The sequence below is a fragment of the Aulostomus chinensis genome, chromosome 2 (genome assembly GCF_037954235.1).
Source record: "Aulostomus chinensis isolate RoL2024-O1b breed Wild chromosome 2, RoL_Achi_v1.0, whole genome shotgun sequence".
Taxonomy (NCBI): domain Eukaryota; kingdom Metazoa; phylum Chordata; class Actinopteri; order Syngnathiformes; family Aulostomidae; genus Aulostomus; species Aulostomus chinensis.
Window position 1 is genome coordinate 11,263,113 of NC_141321.1, and position 15,460 is coordinate 11,278,572.

The following is a 15,460-nucleotide window of genomic DNA, read 5'->3' on the forward strand; positions in this document are numbered from 1 at the left end:
CGTTGAGTCTGATCAATTGGAAGGTGGAGTACTCTATGTCTGGTTCATGTCGTCTGTTCTGAAGTATCACCTCTCAGTAGCATCTCTTTTTCAGTTTTCTGTTTGTCAGTAGGTATAAAACACAGCCAGACAGTTCTAAGTTCTGCATGACTTGGTGTGAGCCTCAGGAGGAGGATCCTGCCGGTACCACCACACATAACAACAGAGCAAAGTACCCAGCAGATGATTCAATCACGACCCAGGGCCACTTGTTTGACATTCATCCTCAGAGAGACAATTTCAGGGACCCTGGATCTCACAGGGCAGGATACTGAGCCCTAATTGCTCCTGATGGCCCTGCGACAGGCCGACGACCGGTCCAGGGTGAACCCTGCCTCCAGGCCCCCCCGTGATCCTTAACGGATGAACCGGATAGAAAATGGATGGATGGATGGATCTCACAGGAAGTAAGGAGAGCAAACAGGGAAGACAGCCTTCGTGAACTGGCTGCCCTTATGTGTGTTTTGCATAAACAAGCAGAAAAAGATAAAAGATGTGGATGAGGTCACTCACAGCTGAGAAGCCAGAGTGAACCTGGTTAATATATTTAGCATCAAGAGCTGGCATAGAGCTTGAAATAAAAGTTTTATTATCGGTGTCAAACTAGGCTAATGCTAGTTACTTCTGCAAGTGATAGACAGATAGATAGATAGATAGATAGATAGATAGATAGATAGATAGATAGATAGATAGATAGATAGACAGACAGACAGATAGATAGATAGATAGACAGATAGATAGATAGATAGATAGATAGATAGATAGATAGATAGATAGACAGATAGATAGATAGATAGATAGACAGGTAGATCGATATGAATGATTCAGAATGTTATAGATCCCTTTGTCAGGTGAAGAGCAGCATTTCAACCTGAAAGTTGCTCAGTTCAACCAAAGGCTGATGCACTGGCTATGGGGGGGGGGGGGGGGGGGGGATCCTGCTGGATTGCACCAGTGACTCTCTTCCTATGCCACCACTGCCTCATATCACGATAGTATCACTATAGCACCACAATATCAATGGCCCATACATCATCATTGGTATGAAAAAATTACAATGGCTGATATTTACAATTTGAGTGTAGAACGCTCCTGAATTAGACTGCAAATATGCCTGATTATGAAGTTGGCACCCGGTGTCTGTGGGTCAATACAGCAGTGGCGGTGCCGAATGAGTCAACAAAATGGTCAGATCAATTAGTCACCTGTCAGTTCACACAAATACATGCCCACAGTTCTTGGTTTGTTGTTTAAAGAGTAAACACAAACCTCTGGTTTACTCGAACAATGTTGCATGTAGAAGTTTGCTATTGGGTGATTATTTCAGCATGTGTTCTCCACTACTCTGCTCTTGCTTACTGCTGTTTTCAAAGACCCCTCACCACAGCAAAAAAATAACAAACATTAAGCTAGCAAACGAGCAGCAACTTACACGCTAGAAATAGCAAGTTTAGACTAGAGTGACCATTTTTTTGATACTGTAATCCAAAAACCAGGACACTCGGCTGGCAGTGGGATACTCAAATGATACTTGAAGTTTGTTCAAAGATGCTTTATAATTTCAATGCCTTTGAAGTGTATTTCGTCATCGTCGTCGTCCTTCGCTTTATCCGGTGGGTTCGGGTCGCGGGGGCAGCAGCCTCAGCAAGGAAGCCTAGACTGCCCTCTCCCCAGCCACTTCAACCAGCTCTTCCGGGGGAATCCCGAGGCGTTCCCAGGCCAGCCGAGAGATATAATCCCTCCAGCATGTCCTGGGTCAGCCTCGGGGCCTCCTCCTGGTTGGGCACGCCTGGAACACCTCCCGAGGGAGGCGTCCTCACAAGATACCCGAACCACCTCAACTGACTCCTCTCGACATGGAGGAGCAGCGGCTCTACTCTGAGCCCCTCCCAAATGACTTAGCTTCTCATCCTCTCTCTAAGGGAGAGCCCAGCCACCCTGTGGAGGAAACCCATTTCGGCCGCTTGTATTCACGATCTTGTTCTTGCAGTCATTATCCAAAGCTCATGACCATAAGTGAGGGTTGGAACGTAGATTGACTGGTAAATAAAGAGCTTTGCCTTTTGGCTAAGCTCCCTCTTCACCACAACAGACTGGTTTAGCACCCGCACCACTGTGGACACCGCCCCAATCCGCCAGTCAATCTCCCGCTCCATCTTACTGTCACTCATGTACAAGACCCCGAGATACTTAAACTCCTCCACCTGAGGTAAGGACCCCCCCCCCCCCCCCCCCCCCCCCCCACCTGGAGTGGGCAAACCACCCTTTTCTGGCTGAGGACCATGGCCTCAGACTTGGAGGTGCTGACTCTCATCCTAGCCGCTTCACATTTGGCTGCAAACTGTCCCAGCAAGAGCTGGAGGTTGTGGCCCGATGGCACTAAGAGGACCATGTCATCCGCAAACAGCAGAGATGACATCCTCCCGCCACTGAACTCGACCCCCTCCACCACCTGGCTGCGCCGAGAAATTCTGTCCATAAAAGTTATGAAAAGAACCGGTGACAAAGGGCAGCCTTGGTGGAGTCCAACCCTCACTGTGAACAAGTCCGACTTACTACCGGCCACGGGGACCAGACTCTCACTCTTGCAGTAGAATGACCGAATGGCCCTTTGTAAAAGGGAACACGGTCATAAGCCTTCTCCAGGTCCACAAAACACATGTGGACTGGTTGGGCAAACTCCCATGCCCCCTCCAGCACCCTAGCAAGGGTGAAGAGCTGATCCACGGTTCCATGGCCGGGACGAAAACCTAAAGTGTACTTCCTCTGTTCAAATAGAAAATTGTTATTTTACAAAAAATACCATCTATAACCAAAGACACAAATTCAGACTTGAAAACAGGACGTTTAGTCACCATAGTTTAGATGACGAATCGAATCGTAAAATAAAGCAGACCTGCTTGGTTATTTCGGTAAAAAGTTATCTGATGTAAATGAATACTTTCTGAACGCAAATATTGGCTTCCAGACCTACAACAGAGTGTTTCGTTGTTTTGCCATGTTATCTGAAGCATATGACTAGAGGTGAGGAAGCACCAGTGAATTTCTGCACTGATCAGTTTCACACGTTATGTTGGTGTTTTCTAGCTTTTTATCATTCTGCAGCTCGCTAGTCATTTAGCCAACTGTCCCTTGTCAGTGGCCCTGGAATATGCTCCCTCTCAGGGTTCTGCTAGTCTCCTTTAAAAATGTCACTTAAATGTCAGCTTCACCTTTAAGGTCAAACCTTCCAATTATACAGGGATCTCAACCTGGACTGCTTTCATCAGATGTGGAGAAACTAGTCTGACCCCTGAATACACACACACACACACACACATACACACACACACACACACACACACACACACACACACACACCTCTTTGAAGCAATCAGGGGATGCTTGAGCTCACTCGGTCATCTCTTGATTGTGTCTACTGTAAATAATAACAGATTCTAATAGCAATTAGGGGCTGCAGCGACTTACAATCCACTGAGACTCAGCGGTTCACTTTGCACCGCAGCCAAGTTGACAAATGGGGCTTTTCAGCCGATTTGAACCATCAACATTCATGCGGCTGCCCTACCAAGTAAAATATGCAGACAAGGAATCCAGCTCAATGATTGACGAACTCATTATCGCTGAATCCTGCATGCACGAGTGTTGAGCAGGGATGACTTGCCAGTTGCAGAGAGTGTTAAATTTAAGGAGAATGCCACAAGTGTTAACACTCCGATAACTGCTGAAATAACAGAAAGGACACAGTGAGAGGAGGGAAATCATTACAAGCATCTGAAGGCAGTGCAGGGAGACGGTGCCAGCTCCAGTTTCACTTTAATGTACAGCTTCATTGGTGCTCCATTGAAGAGGAAAAAAAAAAACACTTTCATTAACACAAGTGAGAGGATAGCCAGCATCCCAGAGAAAAGGCCCTCATTACAGTGGCTATTAAAATGTGTTTATTTTTTTGTCATCTGATTGCAATTGAATAGCACTTGACCACATACTACACTCGGTATTGATACAGTATGTGTCTCCAGTGTCCAGTGCTTTGGACTCGTATGTACTTCGGTCTGTTGGCAAAGCTGCAGGAGTGACATCATCACACTCTGAAGGTGTGCTACATTCAAAACAAATCAGAAAGTCATTCTCTCACAGTGATGCGTTCAGGTTCAGTAGCAGACAGAAACACTTCGATAGTTGCTCAATGTTAGGCCCCTTCCTCACTTCCTCCACTTGACACTTCTCGACAGGGTCCACATAACCAGGAAAATCAACGACAAGGCAGCACCAACCAAAAAGACAAAAGCAGAAAAAAACAGTCCAGTCAGGTCAGAACACAAAGAAGCTCACTGGGAACAAACAATGGGAAAACACAAGGGAATGATTATTGTTGCTGTGGCAACTAAAGGAGAACATGACTAGAACCTAATCAGGAACAAGACCCACTTGAGACCCATTAGAGCGATAGAGCTGGCACTGACCAGGACTGATGAAATGACTAGACACAAATGATTACAGGAGGGAAACATACAAAGACAGGAAGTAAAACCAAGCAAAACACAAGAGGGAAGTGTATTTCAAAATAAAAGAGGAACTAAAGAGGGTCAACCGAGTATTAGACAAAGGAATACACACAAATAAAGATGCTAAGAGGAAAAAATACCTGACAGTGACAGCCCACAAACAATAGTGTATTACTTAGTCATTATGTAACTTTTCCATTACACAACATTAAATTGCAAACCTCTCCTCATAAGTCACTTATAGTCACCCGGGAGCTAAAGCCTTAAACAAGCAGTTCGTTTCTTCTGCTTCTGAATCCCTAAAGTTCCAGGTTGGATGAAAAGTAGATCAGGCTCAGCCGTCGTCCACACCTGCTGAGGCCTTGTCTGTGGTGGGGTCTCTTTCCATGAGCGTCACGGTGTTGTGCTGTACACCTTCCTGTCATCTTTGATGCCATGAAAAAAACAAAATAATGAGAATATTTACAGCCTCTCCAAGAAAGCATTTCTACTGTTTTATTTTTTTTCTTCGAGGGATTAGCAACTGTAGTGTCATTACTGTAAAGTGTGTGATTACTGGGTGATTAAATAATTGCAAAAAGTTGATGAATAATCAATCCTGCCACTACAATCAGGCTGGATGGAGAGATGAATCTAACAGGAAGTGGAAGCCTGGAAGCCCGGTGCAACGTAAACAGCCACGACATCATAAAAAGAAAACAAGGCAGGTGGACTTCTCCTCCTCCTCCTCCCTCCATCATAGAGCTGCCTCTTGCATTAAATACCTGCAGGTACAGGTACTTCTCCGATACTCTCACGAGGAGCATCAACACAGTCAGGAAGGCCAAAGAAGAACACCAGCCTCTGCACTACAGTTCCTCGAGTCCCGCATCACTGTGTCGTTCGGTAAGCGCTCTGCTGCAGGCAGACAGTCCCTGCAGCGGGTGTTACAGCCTGCAGAGAAAATCCTTGGCATCAGTCTACCCACTATCTGTGAAATGTACATCAGTAGGTGCGGGAAAAAAGGGCCTCCCGATCAAGGGGGAGTGTTTGCCCAACCCTTTCATCCAGGAGGGCTCTACGCACAGTATCAGGACCTGAACCAGGAGACTGAAGGGCATATTCGTCCCAGATGCTGTGAAAAACGCTCGGCTGCTATCATTGAACAATGGCTGCAATCACAGAACAGTTGCTGCTATTGTTATTATTAAGCTGTATACATCAGGGTATTACAGCATTTGGAGTCCCATAAGCTACTGTGCTATCTTTTAAAAATTCCACCCATGCTGACACTTCAGTGTACTCAGCAGCGCACAGGGAGACAGACACCACCGAAGCTGCCAAAGAGGAGGAAAAGAGCTGCAGGTTTTTTTTTGGCTACAATAAAGCGCATCACGAGGGCAGGTGAAAAATAGAAATGAATAATTACTGGTACAGATGAGATGCAGTAAAAGGTATTGAATGCACACACAGTAGTTTTAAGGGACGGGTGATGATCAGAGTGCAAGGCAAGGCGAGTCCATTCATGACACGATAAATTCCCCAAGTGTTACAGCACCGTGGCCCCTGGACGCCCATTGCTGCTGAATGTATGATAGTCAGAGATAAACCACAAGCAGGGATACCTGATGGCATCATCACAACTTGACAGCTGTCCATAAAAGACATCTACACCCAACTCAAAGTGATATATTCCTCACAAGATGAAAGGTGTTGAAACGGTGGTTACGCACTTCATCTATGAATGACTTCATGCTAGTGGTGGGCCGTCAGCGCCAGCAAGGCCTTCTCTGCTGGCCTTAACATACTATTTTTTTTTTGTAACAAATGTAAATAAAATCCATCCATCCATCGTCATCTTCCGCTTATTCCTACACATTAAGGGTCGCGGGGGGGGTGGAGCCTATCCCAGCGTCAACGGGCGAGAGGCGGGGTTCACCCTGGACAGGTCGCCAGTCCATCGCAGGGCCAACATAGAGAGACGAACAACCATTCACACTCACATTCATACCTACGGTCAATTTAGAGTATCAATCAGCCTCGTCCCCTCTTAATGTCTTTGGACTGTGGGAGGAAGCTGGAGTACCCGGAGAGAACCCACGCAGACACGGGGAGAACATGGAGACTCACACAGAAAGATCCCGTACCAGAGCCGGGACTGAACCCGGAACCTTCTTGCTGTGAGGCCACAGTGCTGACCACTGCACCACCGTGCAGCCCTGTTAATAAAATCATTCTCCATAATCTGTTCTCTTCATGTCATCATATATCCACTTGGTTGCGCAGCTTCCAGCGTTGTATATTACGGTAGAGTTTTTATCCAATCATATTTCAGCTAGCTTGTGTTGTCAGGTTTAGTGAAATCTGCCTAAGGCCTACAGAATCAACAGAGCAGGCTCCTGTGTGCTGTGAGTGAACGGACACAGTCTGTTGCGAAAGCCAATCAGAGCTTGAGTCTGTGACACCAAGGCCAGTACGCGTCCTGGGATTTGTTAAGCACTCATGAGAGCCTGAAAGGTGGCACTTTGCAAAATATTGGAACTAAATCTGGAGATCTGTGAGCTACCAACAGCTATATATATAAAACGCTGTATTTTTTAACTCACGATGGCCGAAGGCAGACAGACAGACAGACAGATTACTTTATTGATCCCTTTTGGACATTCCGCCAGGGAAATTGCTGTCTGTCTGATATATATAAAATGCTGTATTTTTTTTAACCCACGATGGCCGAAGGAAGAGAAGAGATAGATCTGAAGCTGTTGAAGTCCTCTTGAAAAAAGAAAGGAGCATGGATGAGTGCAGGTGAGTGCAAGCTTCTATATTTATTGTTAATGGTTATTCATTGTATTTCTTTAGTATTAAATCAATGGAAATGAAATAAAAATACTAAAAATGAAAAAATAAATTCTGATCATTTGTAATTTATAATTAAAACAACGTAGCGTCTTTGGCGTGAACATGTTCAATTGTTTTGCTGTTGCACATTCTCAAAAACAAAGGCAAATAATCCGTTTACTTTCATTTTCATCGTAGCAGCCTTTGGGTGAGAGGAGGGGTTCCCCCTGGACGGGTCGCCAGTCCATTGCAGGAATGATTGAACCCGGAACCTTCTTGCTGTGAGGCAACAGTGCTGACCACTGCACCACCGTGCAGGTGATGTCATGTGTAGGTGTTATTCTCTATGGATTCTCGAGCCGTGGTGTCATATTGATAGAATGATGAGGTGGATTGATTTAGGCAGGACTCATCAGGACGTCACTGAGGGCCTACGCGTGAAATGCATGGCCCGCCACTCCATTATGCTAATGAGGGCTACCTGTGCATACAAAAAATTCCTCGACTGACATCTCAGTGAGAGCTTTATCATGTCGTGTGTCCCTAAAGCAGAAGAAGAAAGGGACAAGCGCTTTAAAGACGTGTCCAAAAAACTGCAACGTAAAAAAAAAAAAAAAAAACGCACACGCAAAAAGACCATGAAGATTTCTGGAACAATCTTCTGGTTCTACCACGCCTCCAGCAACAGACACTTTCTGAATGCTGCCAAATGAAACTGCAGTAGTCACTGCTAGATTATTCACAGATTGCCTTTTCATTTATTAATTTGTGAAACTAATCAATGAATATTTAAGGAAGGAAAGACTATCAGGTGGGAGATAAATAAAGAAACAACAGATGCATCAGATTCCACCTGCTCACGCTGCAGACGTCTGGCTTGTGAAGGATTCGTCACGACTGTGGAGAAGAAGATCCCTTCTTTTCTTCTCCCAGGTGAAGCCGGAACTGTCAGATCAATTCACAGCCCTTGATTTTGCAGTTAACCGAATGCGATTCCGAACTGAGCTTTCATGTTTGACCTCAGGTCGCAGTGCCGGAGTCTTCCCTGACGGAGCACAGGAAACAACATGGTCAAGGACTGCGGGCAGGCGTTGGCAGGTGGAGATCCCTGTGTACTTCAAAGAAGAGAGAGGTTGAAGATAACTCCCAGTATTCCTGTATCCATTGTACTACAAGTGTACCACATTTATCGTACGTGAGGAGGACTGTACTCATAATGCTCAAGGACTACTCTCCTAAACACTCATAATACTTTGATGCACCATATCATCCGGCAAAGCTTTAACCCCTTGATGCCTGAATTGATTTACAATTATATAAAAAAAATTATTTGTGTTTTTGCATTCAAGCTGATGCTACATTAAGTGGAGATTGTTACTTTGTGTATAGATATAATGTTAGGTATTGTGCAAACTAGCGACCACAGGCACGAATGGTAAAAATGGTAGAACGTTTACTGAAATTGCAGATTCCTCGGTAGGCGTCGACTGTGCACAAACCAGCATTGGGGGAGTGCATGCGTTATGTCAGCTGCGGTCGAGTGGAAGCGGGGTGTCGAGAATTCATGGCACTCAGCATCAAGGGGTTAACAATGAGACTTATTACCTTCCTAATGGATGCTCCTGATGAGAGTTGTGAACCAGAGGACTCGTAGCATGCTTTAACAGTATCATATAAATATTGAGTGAATTGAAATGATGCGTCTTTAACAATTCTATATCCTAATTATTCATCATTATGACGTTTTATTGCTCGTGGTCATTAGGTTCTTTACTTTTTCATGAATTTAATGAATATAGGACTCATCGATGATCGTCTAAGCGCATGTAATGGTCAAATTTAAAAAATGAGAATTTGTCTGCTTTGGGAATAAAATATAAATGATAAATAATATATTTATGCAAAGTTAAACACAATGACCTAACCAATTTTCTCAGTCTTTCTTTTCACTGGCAGATGAATGCAATCAACATCTGCAGAAGCCATTGCATTAACAGTTTCATGGAGTACGGCTGTACATGGACATGAGGCGTGGAATGAAGGTGTGCCCAGTAATATCTTACAGGAACAGGGATTGATGAGTAAATGAAGCAGTACTGAGAATTCAAACAGAATGACACAGGAAAGAGTCCCAAAGCCAAGAAGTTAGCAGCACCGTTGGACGTCTGGTTCCCTCGCCTCAAAGTCAAGGTTCACTCTTGACGCTCGTGAATTTCTAAGGGGATTATGTCTTTTGTCAAAACTGCAGTTGCAAATAAGTGGCAGAATAACAGTCCAGAGGGTGCTGCTGATATTAAACATCATGAACGTGACGAAAGTTCTGATGACGTCTTGTGTCCGTAGTGTTGTTCGTTGGATCCGTAACCAAATCCAGAAAAGTGGCGTTCATTTGTGGAGATTGTCTTTCTGAACTGTTAAGTAATCTTGTTAACACACCATGACCCATGACGATGCATTCCAATGCTATTTTATGCGTTAGCCTACCAAAATACCTCATTTCTGCAGGGACCTCATTAGCCAGTAAGGCAAGTAGAGTGTTTGATAAATGTAAAATGTTACTGGAGAAGAAAACTAGCTGTCAATCAACCTTGTAACTCACGCAACGATCCTGAGAAATGATTGAGGATGAGTGTTTCCTTCTGCTGCTTGTTGAGGTGTGTGCACTGCAGGCAGCCTTCACGTATCGTAAGTCTGGTGTGTAGTCAAGAGCATCCAGAACTGATTTCAACACATCATTAGTTTATCAACATGCTGATTGAGTGCACCAGACAGTATCACGCAAGCACAGTCAAAGCCTCATAATGCTGTGTGTATCATGTAGTCTCATATGAACACCAGGTCCATTCATACCATAAGCTAAATCAAAATGTTCTGCGGGTGATGGAGCCGTTTCCGACAGAGACGCCGAAACGAGTCCCTCTACGGCTCCATTAACCCACCTTCTACAGCCTCCCTCCACATTGACGTGGAGACAAAGACAGGCTTTTCCGCTGCCCGTCATATTGTAATATTTGAACACCATAATTATTCATGTCTGCATGAGACAAGTATATCGTTTAATACGTGAAATGAGAGGCACATAGATGCGTGTAACTAGAAGACCATTAATGGAATCATCTAGAGGCCTTTGACTACACGAGTGAAGGAAGAGGGGTTTTTATTAGAAGAAAAATAGGAGGCTGAAATGTTCTTTAGTATAACATACTTTAGTAGTAAAGCGTGCAACAATGCTGTAAATAAAACTACGCAGTTAGAGGGCCGTGTTTGCCGTACTGAACCTCTGCCATCGTAAGCTTTAACCGTAATTAAGGCAACAGCTTGTCACAGTTTATTCAATGTTAAAAAAAAATGCTGGATGTAAATGAAACAATTGGTTGTTAATTTAAAGTAGTAATTTAAGAACAAGGCCTCCGCATTTAAGTTTTTAATGAATTTGTTTTTGGTCAAATTTGCTTCAGCATAATTATTATTTTTTTCCATTCTTATAATTATTTAATGAAAATTTCTAAAGTTATTTTTCACAATGAATGTCCAGCAACACAGAAGAACCCCTGAGGTGAGAACCTCAAACAAAATGCCAGATATCGCCTTGATTCTCAGTAGAAAATGAATGTGACAGCACTGTAGTCTGGTTGTTTCATTTTAGGAAAACTAAAGATCTGGGGCCTCATGTATCAATATTTGCGTGGATCTCATACTAAAAACTTGCGGTCGCAAGAAGAGAGTGAGTTGCGTACGCAAAAAAAAAATCCCAATCAGCGTGGAATTGAGCGCAGATGTCGGAGGACCGGGCCCGCCCCCGTTACGCCCACCTATAAATACACAAATTCATTTAAATAGGGTCTCCGCTGTTGCCGATCGCAAAATAATGTCAAAGAAAAAGAGGTTCACGCCGTGCGAGCTGGTAGTGAAGGTGGAGGAGAGACAGCAGAGTTTGTTTGGCAGCCTGTCCAGTGGTGTCAGGATAAACAAACGTGAGTGGATAAGAAGTGCAAGAGGGTGAAGGCGGTGGGCTCGGAGCAACGCACCCCCGCGAGATGAAAAGAAAGTGGTTGGACCTGTTATTGGCTAAAGTTCAACACTGCGCTATCACTAAATGCAGTAACTACAAGAATCAATTGGCTTCAATGTAAATTTAAATAACAATATGGAAAATGGCACTAACAGGACCTGAAGCAGCTGCCCTCCGGAGGAGTGCCAGCCAGACAGGTGGGGGTCAGGGAGAGGGGCACCTGATGGAGTTTGAGCAGAGGGTGGCGGCAGTCACGGGCAGCACCTCTGTGGGGGGTTGTCGCTGCCACCCACGCTGACTCCGAGAGCCTGGAGGGTCAGTGGCAACTCCATGTCTTACGCAACATTTCCACCTGCTTTGCCACAGAGTAAAGGCAACAAATACACAGAATCAGACACTTGAATAAACCAATATGTTTAACAGAAATTGATCCGTCAGCCATGCCGCCGACGTGCAGCACCCCTGCCGGCTCCCGCGCCAGCCCGTCCACCGGCTCAGAGTCGTCCGCCAGGACCAGCGGCATTCGGACCAGCCTGTCCCCCGGCCCCAGCACCAGGCCGACAAGCGGCGGACGGTCCTCCAGCCCACCCGGACCCAGCGGCGCATCCTCCGGCCCACACGGATCCAGAGGGAGGGTCCTCACACAGGAGGTCCTGCAGTCGCAGGAGGACATTATTAGGGGAATAACAGGGATCAATGAGCGGCTCGACCACCTGATAAATGTTCTGCAACGTTTCGTGGACAAAATAAATGAATCTGGCTTCATGAATCGTGTAATCGCTTCTTACCCTTACACATTGAGGAAGTGAAATTCTGGCTTTTGAGGACGGCTGTCCGGCTGGGATCGGCGTCCATCCCTCCAGCCTCTGCGCATCCATGATCTGCACATTGATGGAGTAGGAACCCTTACGATGAACGTAAGCGTGTTCCTCTGGGACGGCGCTTTTATGGCAACATGAGTGCAGTCATTAGAGAATTAGACATTAGAGAATCCGGCTATTGCTGCAAATTGCACTTTAATATTGACCTATTCAACCGCACTGTAAGGGAATTTAATGTACCTGTGGGAGAGGCGGATGATCAGGTCCACCACCCAGGGCATGGTCCGGCTGAGGGTCGACTGACTCACCCCGGAACGGTCCGCCATCTCCCGCTGGAAGGCTTTTTTTGTGCCGGATGTATGTGCGGTTATCAAATGTCAGTCACCAAACACCGCCACAGGGTGTCACCAATGGACCAAAGTGCAGTTAACGCAAAAATCGGCTTCCGCCCACTTCTACGGCACCTCCCGAGTTGGCGTGAAACAGCGCAAGAATCAACGAACTTTTCGCGTTGATACATCTGAACGTGACCGTCGATCCTGGCGTACGCAAGTTTTTTTTCTTGCGTAAACCATGTTGATACATGAGGCCCCTTGTCTGCAAACGTCTCAGTAAAAAGGCTTATGTCACGGTCCCTGTCTCGTGTTTCTTGTTTTGTTGTGAAGTCAGTGTCCTGTCTTCCTGTGCTCCTCCCTGTGATTGCCTCACCTGGCTGATTGGACCACCTGTGCCTCGTTTTCCCTCGTATATTTAACCTCCATGTTTCCCTTTGTCCATCGCTGCGTCCGAATTGCCGAGTAGTTCGGATCGTAGGTCTCAGTGTAGGTCGTAAGCTGTCCGAAACCACAACTGGCGCGAGTTGCGACCTACTTCAAAACCTAAATTCCAGCCTAAACACGCCCACATTGTAGGTCGGTTCAGGTGCATCCTACGGAGATACCTGTGCCCCACAATGCACCGCGGACTTCTTCTTCGTCCCCTAAAAACTTGTAGACCTGCAAGCCAAGTTTGCGCCACCAACAGTCTCCCATTCTTATGCAACACCAACATTTATAGTCATTGTTGATGACTTATAGGAGCGTTAATGTGCTTAATAATAGAGAATGAGTGAAAGGTGCGTTCAGAGTGGAGTGCAGTACGACAACCAGGCCAGCAGGTGGGGCTTTCATTGGTGCTGTCTACCTATTTGCGGTATCTGTGCTCTGCCAGCAGAGGTCGTGCTTCACCACCAGTCTTCTACGGTGTCTGAATGGTACCGCCGTGTTTAGGCTGTTGCGGTAGGTCGTAGCGGTAGGACGTAGGTTGCCACTTGGCAATTCGGACGCAGCCCATGTCAGGTCATTGATGTTGAAAGTGTCACTAATGTTGTCACTGTCGTCGTTGTCATCAGTTTCACTTCTATTGTCATTGTCCAGTCTTGGGCCTCCAGTCTCAAGTCCCCCGCCTCCAGCCTCCGGTCTCCCCCTCACATCTGTACAAGTCTTGTAAAATAAACACCTTTTTTGTGAACTCTCCTCGTTCCCCATCTGCCATTGGGTCTACTTCCCCCCCAGCTCAGACCGTAACAGCTTAGGCTGACCATTAAAAAGGCCAGATTGTTTTCTGTGGGACTAAGAAGACAAATGTCACAACTTCTCAATTAAAAAAACACCTGGTTTTATCAGCTGAACAACACCTGCAAATACGCCAGCGTTTCCCCTCTGGCTCCTGATAGTCTGGGATATATATAGATAATGGCGCGTAGCTATTCAAAGCATGTTTACACGTGCAGATAATGTGAACAAGGTTTGACATCTGCCTCATTTTGAGCAAAGAAAAATGCACTTATTATTTGCCGTTATGTGCACTGGGACCTGAACACTTCATTCCATTTCCTATGGTGTTCAACATCATCCAGAATAACAATATAATATCCTTATCCCTTTGAATTGCTGCTGACCAGTTTAATTCATTCAAGGCTCTCCTGTAGCCTTTTCAAAACTGACACTTAGGGCAGGATAACATGCTGAGTAACAAAGTACTCGCCTCAAGATGATTCCATTTCAGTGACAGGGGCTTCAGTTTAATAAAATGCCACGCGCAGTCTCCCGATCAGAAGACAGCAGAGCAGCTCTGAGAGCAGCGCCAACAGTTTGCAGCGTGAATATCTGTGATGCTGTCAACTCAGCCGTCTCCAGCACGGCCACTGAGGAGTCCTGAATGAAGGCTGTCTTTCAAGCACTCACAAATAGGTGTCTTGAGCTCACATACACATCTTTTCCCCTGCTACTTTTAAGACAGAAGGCAGAAAGAGCCAAGCACCTATATTCAGCTTGAAGCGAATGGAGACTGACTACTAACAGTGGCAGAGATATCCAACTCCTGCAATATGAGCCAAAAAATTTAAAAAAAACCAAACGAACAGTAACTTTTCTGGTTTTGCGCTATCATGAACAAGTGAGTTGGTTCCATTGAATGAGCAAGAAGGTCATAGTTTATTTTTAACCCAACTCAAAGTTTTATTGATTACAGAGCATCTAGCAGGATAAAAAAAACAGAATGATGTGCTTGAGAGTTTGTAAACTGCAGTTTTTGGGCAGTTCTGCGACTGCTGTGTTGCTGTATTGGTTACTAGCCATCAGTCAGTATTAATTTCAAGGCTTCAGTGAAATGTACATGGCTGGCTCTTTCTGCATTCTGGAATGACAAAGAAGTAACGCTTTAGGGAAAAGATGCCTATTTATGATTACCTGAAAGGCAAACTACACTTGGGTTAAGTATTGCTTTGATGTGAGTCTGCGACACACAAAATGTCGTCCTTTTTTATGTTTTAGAAATCTGTAAATTCCTCACAGCTTGATGCTACATTTATGACAGGTGTCTCCTTTACCCAACTCTAGATATTCAGCTGGCTGGGTGCTTTAGGCTGATACAGTTACTTCAGCACACTTTGCACCTGTTTATGGAAAGTATTCTGTCAGATTTCAGAAAAAACTCTGCCTCGTGGTCAGTTTAACATCCTAGAACATGACCAAGTGTCTCTTGTCACAGCTGCTGACAGGCTGTCAGTCACCCTGGACTATACAGAAAGTGGTACCAGTGTAATGCGGTGTCACATTGTCCTCGATTTCCATCACAACCGTCAATTTCTATAACTGTTATAGGCAACCTTGGATGAGGTTGCAGGAATGTACAGCTATTTTTTTACTGCCTTGCTATATGATGCAGCTTAAAAAACATTATTTCAAGGGACACAATGCAAACCAACTCAGGGGTCCTAACAT

At 45.2% G+C, this 15,460-nt stretch overlaps 1 protein-coding gene across 5 annotated transcripts; it reads right to left on the bottom strand.

The window, feature by feature from the left end:
* Positions 1-3,968: 3,968 nt before the first annotated feature.
* On the bottom strand, positions 3,969-13,128 carry LOC147269061 (uncharacterized). 5 transcript variants are annotated; one of them, XM_086193704.1, is made up of 6 exons: positions 12,438-12,893; positions 12,165-12,318; positions 11,641-12,029; positions 8,218-8,409; positions 4,899-4,972; positions 3,969-4,263 (listed from the first exon to the last, which is right to left on the bottom strand). In XM_086193704.1, exons 1-3 carry the CDS (start codon positions 12,521-12,523, stop codon positions 11,871-11,873), a joined length of 399 nt encoding a protein of 132 aa, XP_086049830.1. In that variant the 5' UTR covers positions 12,524-12,893; the 3' UTR covers positions 3,969-4,263; positions 4,899-4,972; positions 8,218-8,409; positions 11,641-11,870. The 5 variants fall into 5 exon arrangements, 3 of the variants coding, with proteins under 3 accessions (XP_086049830.1, XP_086049822.1, XP_086049838.1); XM_086193696.1 differs by having other exon boundaries at positions 3,969-4,972; XM_086193712.1 differs by lacking the exons at positions 3,969-4,263; positions 4,899-4,972 and adding an exon at positions 5,460-5,480.
* Between the last annotated feature and the right edge of the window lie 2,332 nt (positions 13,129-15,460).